The sequence below is a fragment of the Dendrobium catenatum genome, unplaced genomic scaffold (assembly GCF_001605985.2).
Source record: "Dendrobium catenatum unplaced genomic scaffold, ASM160598v2 fragScaff_scaffold_1338, whole genome shotgun sequence".
NCBI classification, from domain to species: Eukaryota; Viridiplantae; Streptophyta; class Magnoliopsida; order Asparagales; family Orchidaceae; genus Dendrobium; species Dendrobium catenatum.
This window is the reverse complement of record NW_021319800.1, coordinates 1579584-1594479: the sequence shown is the minus strand read 5'-3', so window position 1 is coordinate 1594479 and position 14896 is coordinate 1579584. Positions and strand designations below refer to the sequence as shown.

Below are 14896 nucleotides of genomic sequence, written 5' to 3'. Positions count from 1 at the left end.
ATAGCCTGCCATAAAAGGGAATAAAAATGTATCGAAGCTCTTTTATCATCTTATATTTAAGTAATACATAAGGAATATTTTAGTGCAAAAATTATCCTGCTCTGAAATATACGTTAATTATTTTCTATTTTCTAAGATTAAAATTGATGGTATTGAAAGGAGAGAGTTCTTGGTCTTCATAGTTGGAACAATTATTACGTCATCTGACCGGACGTAGAGTTACGTTCGGTCGTTAATAACATGTCGTCACGTGCTCTTACTCTTTACCGCGCGGCTCGACGACTTGACCCGGAGCGGAACCTGGGAATGCTATGTTCACGATTTTCTCTGTAATGTTCTGTATTTGCTAGGTATTGCTTTGCAAAAATGAGAAATACCATTCTGTGAAGACCAATATCATGCGAATACCGAGTTGTACTGAGTTTTTTTACAACTCGGTACAACTTAGTATTTGCTCAGGATTTGCTCGGTATTGCTAGGGATTTGCTCGGTTTTGCTAGAAAAAATTCGGTATTTGCTCGGTATTGTTAGGTATTTGCTCGGTATTGGTTATTGCCGAGCAAAATCGACCAATATATAGCAATACCGAGCAATCTTGGGTCCGTTCCGGGTCGGGTTATCGAGGCGCGCGGTAAATAATGAAAACACATGGCGCGATTCTACTGGCGGCCGAACGTAGAGTTGCGTACGTTCACCGGACCAAATAAAAATTCTCATAGTTGAGGAAATTTAAAACTATTGTCGTAAAAAAACAAAATCATGAGATTTGTTGGATTCTGATTTCTCCTTGTGAACCAAACGAACAAATAATATTCTCTCCCAACTTGTTGAGGGTTAATCGCAATTAGAAACAAGAGGTTTATAATCAGATTAACTGTAATGCTGCCTGATATTAAGTGTAAAAATTTTTATACTAAAAAATCATTTTAAAAAAAAAATTATCCCAAATAAAACTGAAGTTAATAACGAGAACAAAAGCTCAATCTCAAGTCAATTGTTTATATATATATATTTTAAAAAATTATCCCAAAAAAATCCGATGTTCTAAAATTGTCCGATAATTGCCAAATTATACTATTTGCACACATTTCTCCAAAACCGGATGGTTATGCCTCTGTCATCAGAACAATTATTACGTCCTCCGACCGAACGTAGAGGAACGTTCGGTCGGAGGCAATTTCCCGCCAAATACCGAGTTGTACCGAGTAAACACCGAGCAATATCAAATAATAATGAGGAATAACATCATGTAAAGATCCAATACCGAGTTATTTCGAGCTATCTTGAGCAATATCGAGTTATACAAAAATTGTAACGAGTTTTTCCTAAAAAAACTCGGTACAACTCGGTATTTCTCGATATAGCTCGGTATAACTCGGTATTGGTCTTCAAAGAGCGGTATTCATCGTTATTATCAAATAATACCTAGTTGTACCGAGCAAATATCGAATTTTTTGACGGGAATTTAGTGCCGACCGGACGTTCCTCTACGTACGTTCACCGGACCAAATAAAAGTTCCTGTCATCAGCTATCCGATACTATCGATGTGCATTTAAACAATCTACAGAGGATAAGAAAACAAATTACAAATATGAAGGGAGGTTCACGGCATCATTTGCATGAACTATACATAGAATTATCAGACATAGAAGAAAGCACTACACAGCCCATCAAAAAATACATGAGTCTCCTAATTCATACTTAACGCATTGCTCAAAAAGCTTTCAGCATATACAAGCAAAACAAATAAATAAGCCATAACAAAGTCTTATTATGACATTTTATGTTATTTAACGATAACAATTTCTTTTCCTCTTTTAATCATACCTCTAAGTGAATATTGATCAGCTGGCACCTTTAGGAGCATCTGCTGCTCCCCAAACACTGTCCCATGACTGTCCAGGTGCTGCTTTTGGCCCCTCCAGCAAACGCTGCTCCGGCCCTTCAGCACCTGGGAGCTGACCAGCTCCAGCTTGTGGAAGCTTCTTTGGTTTTGTCCTGATTCCTAGTAACCTTAAAACAAACCTTGCAAGCTCACCATATAACATGCCTGAGCGATCAAAAAGCTGCAAAGCATTCGAGTAGAGTAGCAATGAAAATCACTTCAGGTGGTTTTAACTATTTGCAAACATAGCTGCAACATTATTATATGGAAAGTAACATTTTGAAAATTATGAGTATATTGTAATTTGCTTTTCTTTTGACAAAGGCATTAGCTTTATTATAGCTAACATACTAGCAAATATAGCTGCAAAACATAATGTCACATCATAGAAATTTCTAAAAAATAACAAGAAAAAAATAACAGCCATGCAACAATGTGGCAGCTATCTCAAAAACAATGCATTGCAAAAAGCTGTCGCAAATGGACTCTGCTCTGCAAGCTCAATTCCATCTCAAACTTTTAAGCTTTCTTTGGGACGGCTTTTTTATTGCTTCTTAAAGCAACATTTTAGTACAAACATTAAAATTTTTGTACTGAACGAAAGCTATTCCAAATGAAACCTTAATCACATAAAAGTGGAAATTTGACAACTATTCTTGCTACTTAGGGAGTAAATACTGAATAAACATGTCACTAATATGGTTAAGAGATTTATCATCCCAGATTGAAATAAAGGCAAACCTGAAGAAGAGCCGACATAAACATGTGAAAAGCTTGAGTATTCTGATCGATTAGAATTGAAATCCGTCCAAAAAAATTCACCACACCTTGCATCTGAAAAATAAGGTCCAAACACATTATTATAGCGGGAATAAGAAGGTAATCCGCAAGATCACGAGAACCCTAAAATTATTGGAATGAATACCAAATTGCATACACGAAAATGAATGATAAAATATTACTCACCACACGGAGAAAGGACATCCAGAAACCTGGTGGAGATGATGTTGGCCCATATGGATTATTTGGATCTTGATTCCCATAAGGGCCACCCATGCCATAACCACCCATTGGCCCTCCAAAATTACTGTTGTACATGCCACCATACATGCTAGATCCTCCATTAAAACCTCCATAGCCCCCTCTATTATACATGCTATTTCCATAAAGACCACCTCCATAAGAACCACCTAATCCACCATATGATCCACCATACATGCTAGAACCATATCCTGTATTGTAGTTCATATTTGACCCATAGCCTACATTCAGGAAGAGAATATAGTTGCATATTAGAAAAATAGAGCTATTGAAACAAGAACATGATATTTCAAATCAATATTTCTGTACCTCCATAGCTATTTCCATAGTTTTGATCCCAAGGTCTAGTAGGTAGAGACCTCGCAATTACGCTATTGTTAGCGGTTGTATTCCCAGTATTAGAAACCACCTCTCCAGGCTTTGCAGTCCCAGAAGCTTCAACAATGTCGCTTGTACTGCCAGGAGATGGAGGCTTGAATGGGGCTGGACCTGAAGAGGAGCCAGCTCGTTCCCAAGGTTTTGGTGGGGGTGTAGCTCCTGAAATAAAATTATCATGAGGGAGATTTATTGCTTTACATGCGAGAGAGAGAGAGAGGTTTTGGATCCATTGATTAGAAGAGAAGGCTGTTTCTCTAAGATCACAAGTTTTAAGCCACATACTTGACAATTTATCACTCATTCTAGAGAGAGAGAGAGAGAGAGAGAGAGAGAGTTCGTGTTTGATTTCAGATTATTGAAGCATACAAATTAGACAACAATGCAAATTAATTAACATAGTTCAGAAGGTATTGCATATTTGAGGTTGCTGTATATTAACACTAGTTCATGATGTCTAGATCAGAACTTTCTCAAGCTACTCATAACAGCATTGTTCTCTGGTTGCCACAAATTAAAGAATACTCATATTCAGTATACGCAAATTATTGTCAGAATTTGCGAAGGCCTTTGAACGTGGAAAATATGACTCGAGGAATATCCAATGAAATTCAAGTTCAATTGGTACCCACAAATATCTCATCATCATCATTAGTATCAACAATTTGAGATTGAAGTCATAAATCCTCATTTCTTCCAGTTGAGAGATATTTGAGGTGTCAAATCTGTCCTTTGTAAATCATTTCAAACAAATTCTATTCATGTAATCTAGGGTCTACCACTTTTCCTTATTAATCCTTTTAACACTAATTCTATCAATTGATCTAATGCGCACATTTTTTACTCTTCATTACACAAGTCCAAACCATCTAAAAGTCTATTTCAGAAATCTTATTTTCAGTAATTGTCACTCCAACAATTCTCCTAATATAATCATTCATTAATTTATCATTCTTAATTTTACCTCATAATATAATCATTCTTTAATTTATCCCTCTTACTTTTGTCATGCATCCATCTTAATAATCTCATCTCAACCATAATAGATTAGATATTAAAGTTTTTTTATAGCTCAACATTCAAATCCATACAATATCATGGCTTAATTATAATTCACAAAATTAATCTTCAAGTCTCCATGATATCCTGTTATCATATAAAACTCAAATGATATTTCTCCATTTTAACTGTCTAACCTTAACTCTAGAATTTATAGCGTTTTTATATTTTCATTATTTTATATAAAAAATCTAATATTTAAGTCTATCATACCTCCTCCAATGTACTCCCTTATCTTCTAATAATAGTTATAATGCCAACTAAAAGTTCAATTACTTCTAAGGCCTTAAATCTTCTAAAATTTTCCTCTAAATAGTTTCATGATTTCAACGAATGTCTCACCAATTTGAATCATATATCTGCACTATTGATCATTCATGTAAAGTTATAATAATTTGACATAGGTCACACCACAATATTTCAAATACTAAAAAATACTCCATTATACATATATTTAATAATAGGAGATTTACATACATGCCACTTTATACTATTCTATTTACATATTTAACACCTAAAACTTTAATATTACATAGTACCGAGCATGTACCTAGCAGTACCGAGCAAATACTGAGCGGTACCGAGCATATACTGAGCGGTACAGAGCATGTACCAAGCAAATACCTAGCTGTACCGAGCAAATACCTAGCTGTACCGAGCATATACTGAGCGGTACCGAGCATGTACCTTGCAGTACCGAGCAAAAACCTAGCTATACCGAGCATATACTGAGCGGTACCGAGCATATACTGAGCGGTACTAAGCATATATTTGAGGCGTACGCCTCAGCCAGAATTGCACAATTGCGCCTCTGAGGCGCGCCTCAGTCCAAGTGAGGCGTACGCCTCTGCCAGGAGAGGAATTGCGTAAGCCTCGAGGCGGTTTTGGGTCAAATTGCGCTGAGGCGCGCCTCTTATTGCGCAATTTTAAACAGAGCCTCCAATAGCTTTTTGCATTACTAATAAATTCAATTCTTGTATAGTTAGCAAAATTTTTGAACATCACCTTTGTTCTAAAATGTTAGTACTAAGATACTCTACTTCAATCAATTATTTGACATCCTCTTAGTTTTCAAAATTCTATTAAAATAATTTATTTACTAAATCATTATATATTCTTCCAAAACTCTCCAAATCTATGCATCTCATATGGATCTAAAGTGTTAACTTTATACATCTTTTTAAGACCTTCAAGAAAGGAGCCACCAGATAAATTGATGTTGCAAGCAGATACAAGAAAGTAGCCATCTGCTAAATTTTTTATGCATATAGAGATTCACCAAATAATTCTCATCATTAGCCTGGTCTCAATTACTACGCATAGGTCTTATGAATATTAATTCTCAACAACTTCCTCATGAGCATCTATTAAGTTTGTATTGAAAACTATTTAAAGTGTTAAATCTAATTTACTCGGATCTTTTAGCAAAATGTTCTGCAAAATTTCTATACATGTTATCGCTTGTACATTTTCTTCCTACATCCACAGTAATCTTATCTACCCTTCTTATTGATGTGCCTTCTACATTATTTTGTACATTCCCAAACCACATAACATCTATTTACAACAAAATCTTCAACTAAGACTACTTCTAGATTTCCTTTTCTATGATAAGTTTCCAATTAATGCTTTCTCGTTCCCCATATGATTTTATAACATTCTCACTTCTGATATGCATAATATGGCTATAATTGACCTTTTTCAACACATTGCTCGGATTCATATAGCATAACTGGTCTAATCATAATTTTATAAAAATTTCTATCAAGTTTTCATGCCCCCACATAGTGGGATAAAGGCTTGTTATTTTTGTTGTTGCTTCTTAAAGTTTGAATGATATTCTATTATCGCATCATACATCCAAAGCACTTTAACCATAAATCTTCATTTTGCATTAACATTATTCTATACAATAGATCCATGATATTTAAAGTTATATCACATCTATGCATCGTTTGGCCTTTTAAAAATTGATAATTATTGATACCCACAAAAAATTAGATACAACGTACTCAATCTTTTATTCTACTAATTTTTAAGGAATGTTTTATCCTTCATTTTAACTATTCATTAATTTCAAAACATCAAATTAATTAAACAGCATCATTTGAAAATAGCATAACACAAAATCACCTTACATGAATATATTTTGTAATTATCTCCATAACTTATCCAATGTTGATTCTTGATTTAATCCTAGGGAAATTGAAAACCTTTTTGTCACCCCATAATTAGTTCCATAACTAGTTCAAATACTAGTCAATGCTGAATCATATATATTTTTGAAATTTTCAACATAGTTAAGACAAATTTTCTCTTTGATGTGCATCAAATTAGTTCACATAATACTCGATTATATGCCTTCTAAAGATCAATAAAACCATATAAAGATCATTATTTTGCTCTTCAAAATTTTTCATCAGTTGAAAGCCTTAGCACAAAATCATCTTAGTGGTAGATCTTCTCAATATAATTCCACATTAATTTTCATATGCTAACATGATTCTTTTTCTAAGACAATATTCCATCACCTTCTTCTATAACTTCATTGAATGACACGAATTTTCATTTCTCTATATGTTAAATCTAAATATCATTTTTGTTTTTAGATATTAGCATCAAAATATTTCTCAAATCATTTGAAATCATTTTAATCTTTAAGATTCCATTGAAAATATTTAGTAACAGAAATGCTCCAATATCTTCCAAAACACTCAAAAATCTCAATAAAAATATTCATGACAGTAGTAATTATAAGGACAAAAAGGCATAAAGCTTACCAACAAGCATTTTCTTTAAACGTTAAGACTAACACAACTTCATTGTTTTGATCAAAATCTATAATGCAATTCATGCCGCACTCAACAGAAACAAATAAAAAAGGTAAAGTTATAAAACCGAGCATAAATAAGTTTGCTATCCAAGCCCAAATAGTTGAGATATGGCTAATGATGATTTTGTCCATTATGCTCTCATAAAGAACTTTTATTCTTAGTATTATCATTTAATAACTTATCAAAATAAAATTTTTATATTTCCTTGATTTACTCGCATTTAATTAAGATTATATAACCATTGCTTCTACTAAGTTAATAACTTTATCAAACTTTTATGTTTCTCATCTTTTGCATGGTAAATTTATATTGTTGGGAACCTCAAAAATTCATATATGATAAAGCAAAACTTTTAACATGAAGTACGCATGTTGATGTTAATCTAACCAAAAGTGGTACTTGAATAAACACATAAAGGTGTGTCAACCATTAGATAAAATTGAATGTGCCCCGCCAAACTTGCAAGTGAATAGACTGTGGAGGCTCAAACATCCTTGAATTGGAAAACCGATCAAATTGAGACCACAATAACCTGGTTAAGGAAAGTTGCTTTCCTTGATAAACAATCAAGCAACAATGACAAAACTAATTTCACCACTATTATTACCTATGATGCACAGACACGGACACGACGACACAGATACGGCACGACACGTACACGGGACACGTAAATTATCAAAAATATTGGACAAGAACACGGGTTGGACATGGTATTATAGTTTTTATATTTTAAAAATAGTGCATAAAAATTAAATAAGTATAATTTTAAAAAATTATTTAGAAATAATAAATCATTTAACTAGAATTTTGTGTTTAAAATGATTAGTATTAGGATGTCGAGAGTTGGACGTCGATGTCGTTTATCAGTCATCGAGAGAGGTGATGAAAATACCTTCACTGTCAAAGAAAAATGAAAATAAGAATATTCGATGAATGGGTAATAAGAAATTAAGTTTTTATATTTTAAATATGTAAAAATTTTAAATACAAAAAATTATATTTAAAAAAATCATAAAATATTTAAGAAACACGTGTCGGACACAAGTGTCCAATTTGCATTTAATATTTTTTTTAATCAAACACCTTTTCGACGTGCCCGACAAGTGTTGGAGTGTCGGACACGTGTCGTGTCGGATACATGACGGACACTGCACGTCTCTTTGAAAAGAAGTGTCGGTGCATCATAGGTTAGTACCTTGTAATGGGGGTGGAGGTGACAAAACAACCTCCTCTGGTTTGCTTCATCACGAGGCACTTTATAGCCCTCCAATTGCAACGACATATACTTGTTAATTAGCATATAATTCATATAAGGATGAACATCTCCAAGCCATTGCACCTTCAATGGTCCAACTTTTAGCGCATTGTTCAACTTAAAGCATATTCTCGTGGAGTCAATCTAAATGAAAACGGAGAGACTATCACCCATTTCTATTGGAAAGAACAAGAGATGTCAAACTTTCTCTAAATTATTCCAACTTGTTTACTCATTGAAACTTAAACCCATCACCACAAATACACTTGTGACATAGTTGCCAATGATGTAGTATGTTTAGATTGTTTATCCTAAATGTTGTCGATTTTAGCCACGAACATGTTAGACCGGTCCTCTATGGACCGGTCTAGCCGGCCCAATCCATTGGGCAGGCTCAATTCTTTTACCAGAGGAGAAAGCCGGTTGTACAGCAAGGGAAGCCGGTGGAACAGGTAGGGAGGAAATAGGGTGGGGTCCACTCGTTTTTCAAATTGATTCTTGGAGCCAAAAGGAGTGGAAGCAAGGGCAATTAGGTCCTTTTATGTTATTTTTGAATTGTATGCATTAAGTAAGGAGAAAATGAGAGATTAGGGTTATGTGAGATTTGCTTTGAGTTTTCTTGTTCTTCTTTGGTGGCTAGGGCTCTAGATCGAATTCTAGAGATTGGGAGAGTGCGATCCTCCTCTCGAATAGAGGATCCTTGTATCTTTGTTATTTTCCTTGCATCTATTAGTAAAATACAAGTCTTTTTCTCCAAATTTCTCTCAGTTTTACTCATTTTTCCCACTGTTTTTACAGTTTTCCTGCTCTGGACAGCAGTTTCTCTTTGATCTTTGCCTTTAAATTGGTTAGGAAATACTTGAGCTCAAGTATTTCCTATCAGAACATCACTAACTAAACTAAGTATGTTCGAGTTAGCATAGCATTAGACATTATTAGATAAAAAATTTATTTATAGAGGAAATGTGATCTCGATCACCCATTGTGAAAAATTACAAGGTATATTATAGATAAAAGAAAAAAAAGGTTCTCTAAAAAATAGTAAAGGAGCTTTTTATCTCATTTAGCAGGTTTTTCTTTATGATTGAAAAAATTGTATAAAAAATCCTCATTATCAATACTAGATAGGATGACACCCTTCTGCACACCATTGAATCGCTTCAAATGTTTAATGCATTTTTTTTATCAACTAGCCTCATCATAAAACTCGGCTAAATATGAGTTGCTTGTAGCCATTTAAAGACAATATGACAAAAAAGCTTACTGTAATGCCTGACTTACTCATGAAAAGTAGCAACAAGAATGGCACATATGACGTCAATAATTATGCTGAATAATGCCATCATTTGAAGAGAAAACAATGTTTAATCCCCATAACAAACAAAATGCGCAGTTTGAGCTGATGCCACCTATACGTAATGCTATTCATGCTACTGGGGAAAGCATGAACTTTGGTAGCACACACTATACTATGTTTGCCACCAACCGTGCGTGATAACCAATCTTGGTGCCCTAGTTAGTATCACCTTTCTTCATTATGACAACCTAAGATTTATCTTTTGCTGAAATTGCTCCACTTTCTTAGAGCTGGACCATCCTTACACTAATTTCTACAAATTGTGTATTTTTGCAACTGAACAAGGCCTCGTGTTAATTCCCCCTTCAAGGGATTTCACATGAAAATCCTTCTCTCATTGATTGTTTATGGTTTTCTAAGATAAGATAGCATGAAGCTCTCATGTTTTTATTGACTGTGGAAATCTCTTTCAGTATACAACATATAAAACTCTATTGTTCTTTCCTAAATATCTAATTTATTATACAACAACAGCATCAAGCCTTTATCCCACTACGTGGGGTCGATTACATGAATCTTTTTTCTCCATTGCGTCATATTAAGAGTCAAATTCTCGTTTAAATTTAATAAATAAAGGTCATTTCTAATATTTTCTAACCAAGTCTTTTGAGGTATACCTCTACCTTTTTTAACATATGTCAAATCTAATACATCTACTCTCCTAACGACATCATCAAAAGACTGCTGTTTTATATGACCAAACAATCTCAAATGACTCTCTCTAATCTTATCTGCCACTGGAGCTACTCCAACCTTTTCACGCATATGCTCTTTTTGTATCTTGTCTCTAACAATAAAGCCACTCATCCACCTGAGCATCCTCATCTCTCTTGATGGTCAACATTCTGCGCCTTAAAGCATTGCAAGTCTCACAACCATTATATAGAATTTTCCCTTAAATTTGAGGGGTACCTTCCTATCACACAACAAGTCCAATGCATTCTTCCACTTCAACCATCCAACTTGAACTCTACTAATAATATCCCCATCCATTTCACCATCAATTTGAACAATAGATCCAAGATATTTAAAATGTGTACTCATATTAATGACTTGATCGCCCAAATCACAATCCCTCCTAGATCTATTATTACTAAAATTATACTCCATGTATTTGATTTTAGATCTACTCAAACAAAAACCTTTAGACTCTAAGGTTGACCTCAATAATTCAAGTTTACCTTCAACGCTCTCTAGTTTTATCAACAAGAAAAAATACCTAATTTATTATACAACAACAACAACAAGCCTTAGTCACACTAAGTGGGGTTGGCTACATGAATCTTTTTTCTCCATTGTATCCTGTTAAACGTCAAATTCACGTTTAAATATAATAAAGAAAGATCATGTCTAATATCTTCTAACCAAGTCTTTTAGTTCTACCTCTATCTTTTTTAATGTGAGTCAAATTTAATACATATACTTTCCTAACCGGGTCATCAGAAGGTCACCGTTTTATGTGACCAAACCATCTAAGGGGACTCTCTCTAATCTTATCTTCCACTGCAGCTACTCCAACCTTTTCACGTATATGCTCATTTCATATCCTATCTCTAAGGGTAAATCCACTCATCCACCTGACCATCCTCATCTCTGTAACACTTAACTTAGTATTATACTTCTCTTTTAATGGCCAACATTCAACACTATAAAGCATTGTAGGTCTCACCACCATCTTATAGAATTTTCCCTCAAGTTTGAGGGGAATTTTCTATCACACAACAAGTTCGATGCATTCCTCCACTTCAACCATCACTCTGAACAATAGATCCAAGATATCTAAAATGTATACTCTTATTAATGACATGATTGCCCAAAGTCAAAATTCCCTCACTAGGTCTCTTACTACTAAAATTACACTATATATATTCAATTTTAGATCTACTCAAGCAAAAATCTTTAGACTCTAAGGTTGACTTTCATAATTCAAGTTTACCTTTAACTCCCTCTCTAGTCTTATCAACAAGAAAAATATCATCAACAAAAAGCATACACCAAGGTACATCCTCTTGCAAATATCTAGTGAGAACACCATCGATTAAAGCAAAAAGATACGGGCTTAGGTCATCCTTGATGTGGGAAAAATACTTGGTCAAACCACCTTGTGTTTGAACACAAGTAATAGCTCTTGCATACGTATCTTTAATAATTAGAATATAAGCGTTATTAACTTTCTTTTTCAAGAACTCTCCATAGCACTTCTCCTAGAATTTTATCACATGCTTTCTCTAAATCAATAAATATCATATGTAGATCCTCCTTATTCTCTCTATTTTTCTTCATCAAACCTCTTAATAAATGTATGGCTTCCATAGTGGACCTACCCGACATGAATCCTAATTTATTATAAACCACTAAAAATTATAACTTTTGCTTTAATTACTATAATCTTCACAAGACTTATGGCTTTCTTATAACCGTTGTAAACCTCAATAATATTATTTTATAGCTACTTATAAAAAATATAAGTGAAGAAGACCTAACATTAGAATTTCCTTAGAAGTTTGAAATAGATGAAGGTTTTGTTTGGCAATGTTGTCTTGTATTTATGTCATATAGCATTAAGTTGTGGTGTACTAATAAATAAAATAAATGACTTTGTTCAACTCATTTTGTAAAAAATTAGTTAAATGGTCAAAATTTGTTGTGCATGCATGAATTGATTGAATGGCCAAAATGAATATAATATGAATTTCATACAAATATAATAAGATCCATATCTTAATTAGTCCTCATTTTTTTCTTCTACCATTTTTTCCTTCTCTTTGGCTGCAAAAATTATCGTTAGAACAAGTTTTGCCACATCTCTAGGAAATAATATGTATCTCGTCCGAGTATTGAACATTCCTTGAGTGTCAAATATTGATGTAAGATGTGTTTCACCAAAAATCAAACTACATATCAACTTTCTTGATAAGAAGAAGAACGAAATAATTAACCACAAAGGAACAACCTAAATCACCACATTTAATTGGCCAAAAATCCTTTGGTTTATGTGAGAAAAATCTTAGGTTAGAGGGTTTCAAAGTCTGATCATTTCCATTTCAATTGAGTGAAAAAAATTAGAGACTCATGTATCATATATTTTGTCTTCAATAAGTAAGAAATGCTTTCATTAGAGGGTGAAAGACAAAATATATGGGGAAAAATTTAGGTGGTTTGGACAAGTGTATCAAAGAGTAAAGGATGCACCAAGAAAACAAATAGAAAATTTATGTGGTGAGATAATAGACCAACGATAAAATTGCCAAAAAGTTATGAAAAAATAGAGCTATCACCTCATTTAAACATAAATAGGAATGAGTGGAGGTGGGGATTCATAAATCTAACCTCAAATAATTTGAAAAAAGGCTTATGATAATGATGATGGTAATAATCATAATCCTTTGTATAAGTTGCATCTATCATGAACAAACAATTTATGTAAATCATCTATAGCAAAAGATTGTTCCATTTACCATTTAACCACCAAATTGTGCAGCAATAATCCATTGCTTGACTTTTCTAGGAGTCAGAGACAAGAAAAGACGTCTAATTTCAAATCATTAATCTTCTTGAAGAGTATACCACTTTGTCAAAGAAAAAAAAGTACAGCCAAGGTCTAAAATGATGCTTATGAGAAGAAGATTGTAGGGCTATAAATAGTGTTCATGATTCCTTCTAACTCATACCACAAAACCGTGGAGGTAGAATAATGATGTTGCAGCTTCATATGCATCTAGTTCTTCTAAGCTTACTAGCAAAACAAACAATTTATAAAAAATAAAACAATATAAAATGTGCACCAGAGTAGAACAAAACAGCATATTTAACAGGAATTAGGATATATGGATGACAGTTTGAGTTACTGTCATCTGAACTACAATATAAAGAAGATTGCAGCGTTATCCAAATTCCAAATGTTATTGCACTCTATCAGTTGTATTTTGAATTTGAAGATTGCAGCCCCATTTATCAACATCGATGACCATTATAGCATAAGGAATTATATTGAACAAGAAAAGCTCAAATAAAAATTTAAAAAAAAACCTCACAAGCATACAAAATATAGTACGCAACCAACTAGACAATTCTCTTGTCCATCATCACAAGAAAGAATTCAGAGTAGCATGAACTCGGTATCATCTAGATAAATAAATCTAAACTTGAGTAAAGGGTGAAGGGCGAATTCAACCAACACATCATATAACGGGAAAAAAAATTAAATTTACATCATCAATCCATTATGGAACCAAATGAAAAAAATAAGGTAAGAAAATTAAAAAAAAAAAATCAAGCAAACAAAGATCAATCTATTCGAGAACACCCAATCGCTCCATGAACACAATTGCAATCCTAAATTGAATTAATACTTTTCAAACAAAAATCCAGAAATTCCCCACAGGAACTCTGCACTCGATCAGCCCATGCAAAACCCTAAGAAACTTGCATCGGCGGTATTCTCATACAAGACTTAGTACATGGATCATTAAACCGGGCAAACAGAAAGCACATATCATAGATTCAACCGTTCTAGCAACTAAATTTGCAAAAAGAAACCTTGTATAAGTAAACCAAAGATCCGAAAAACAGAATTCAAATATGACGTAATCCCGAACCCTAATAGCTGAAAAGAATCAAACAAAGGTACCTGAGACCTCCGTGAATGCCCGATTCGACATTCCTCTTTCTCCCCTCCTACTCTTCGAATCCTGAACCTAATAGGTCGGACTTCCAAACGCCATATTAGAAAAATTACAACTTTGCTTCCTTCCTCGGAACTTTCTTAAGCGCGTGTGGTTTTGTTCAAGTGATGAATAATTAAATTAAACTTATTGAATTCATTATTTATCCGATTTTTAGCTTAATGAGTAATTAGATTTAGATTAATTGAGTAATACATTTATTTCTAAACTAGTAAGTAGATAATTATATTATTTTGTAACTATTTTATGGAAAATTTTATAAAGTACTTTAAAATAAAATTTAGAACTATATGATGATGGGAAATCCATTATTTGTTTAATTAAAGTAGATGGATTATTAAATTAAAGTAAGTTATAACTCTTAAATTAGCTAGATTTTAAATTACATTAATTGATTAATTTAA

General features: G+C 33.4%; 1 protein-coding gene across 1 annotated transcript; it reads right to left on the bottom strand.

Moving 5' to 3' along the window:
• Positions 1-1570: 1570 nt before the first annotated feature.
• Positions 1571-14594, bottom strand: LOC110116507 (peroxisomal membrane protein 13). Its single transcript, XM_020850094.2, has 5 exons — positions 14438-14594; positions 3237-3464; positions 2853-3148; positions 2628-2720; positions 1571-2067 (listed from the first exon to the last, which is right to left on the bottom strand). Exons 1-5 carry the CDS (start codon positions 14466-14468, stop codon positions 1846-1848), a joined length of 870 nt encoding a protein of 289 aa, XP_020705753.1. The 5' UTR covers positions 14469-14594; the 3' UTR covers positions 1571-1845.
• Between the last annotated feature and the right edge of the window lie 302 nt (positions 14595-14896).

Coding starts and splice junctions, on each gene's coding strand:
- LOC110116507 (XM_020850094.2), bottom strand. CDS start 14,468: ATGTCGAATCGGGCATTCACGGAGGTCTCAG. Junction 3,465..14,437: donor GGCATTCACGGAGGTCTCAG/GTACCTTTGTTT, acceptor ATTTTATTTCAG/GAGCTACACCCCCACCAAAA. Junction 3,149..3,236: donor CTATGGAAATAGCTATGGAG/GTACAGAAATAT, acceptor TCCTGAATGTAG/GCTATGGGTCAAATATGAAC.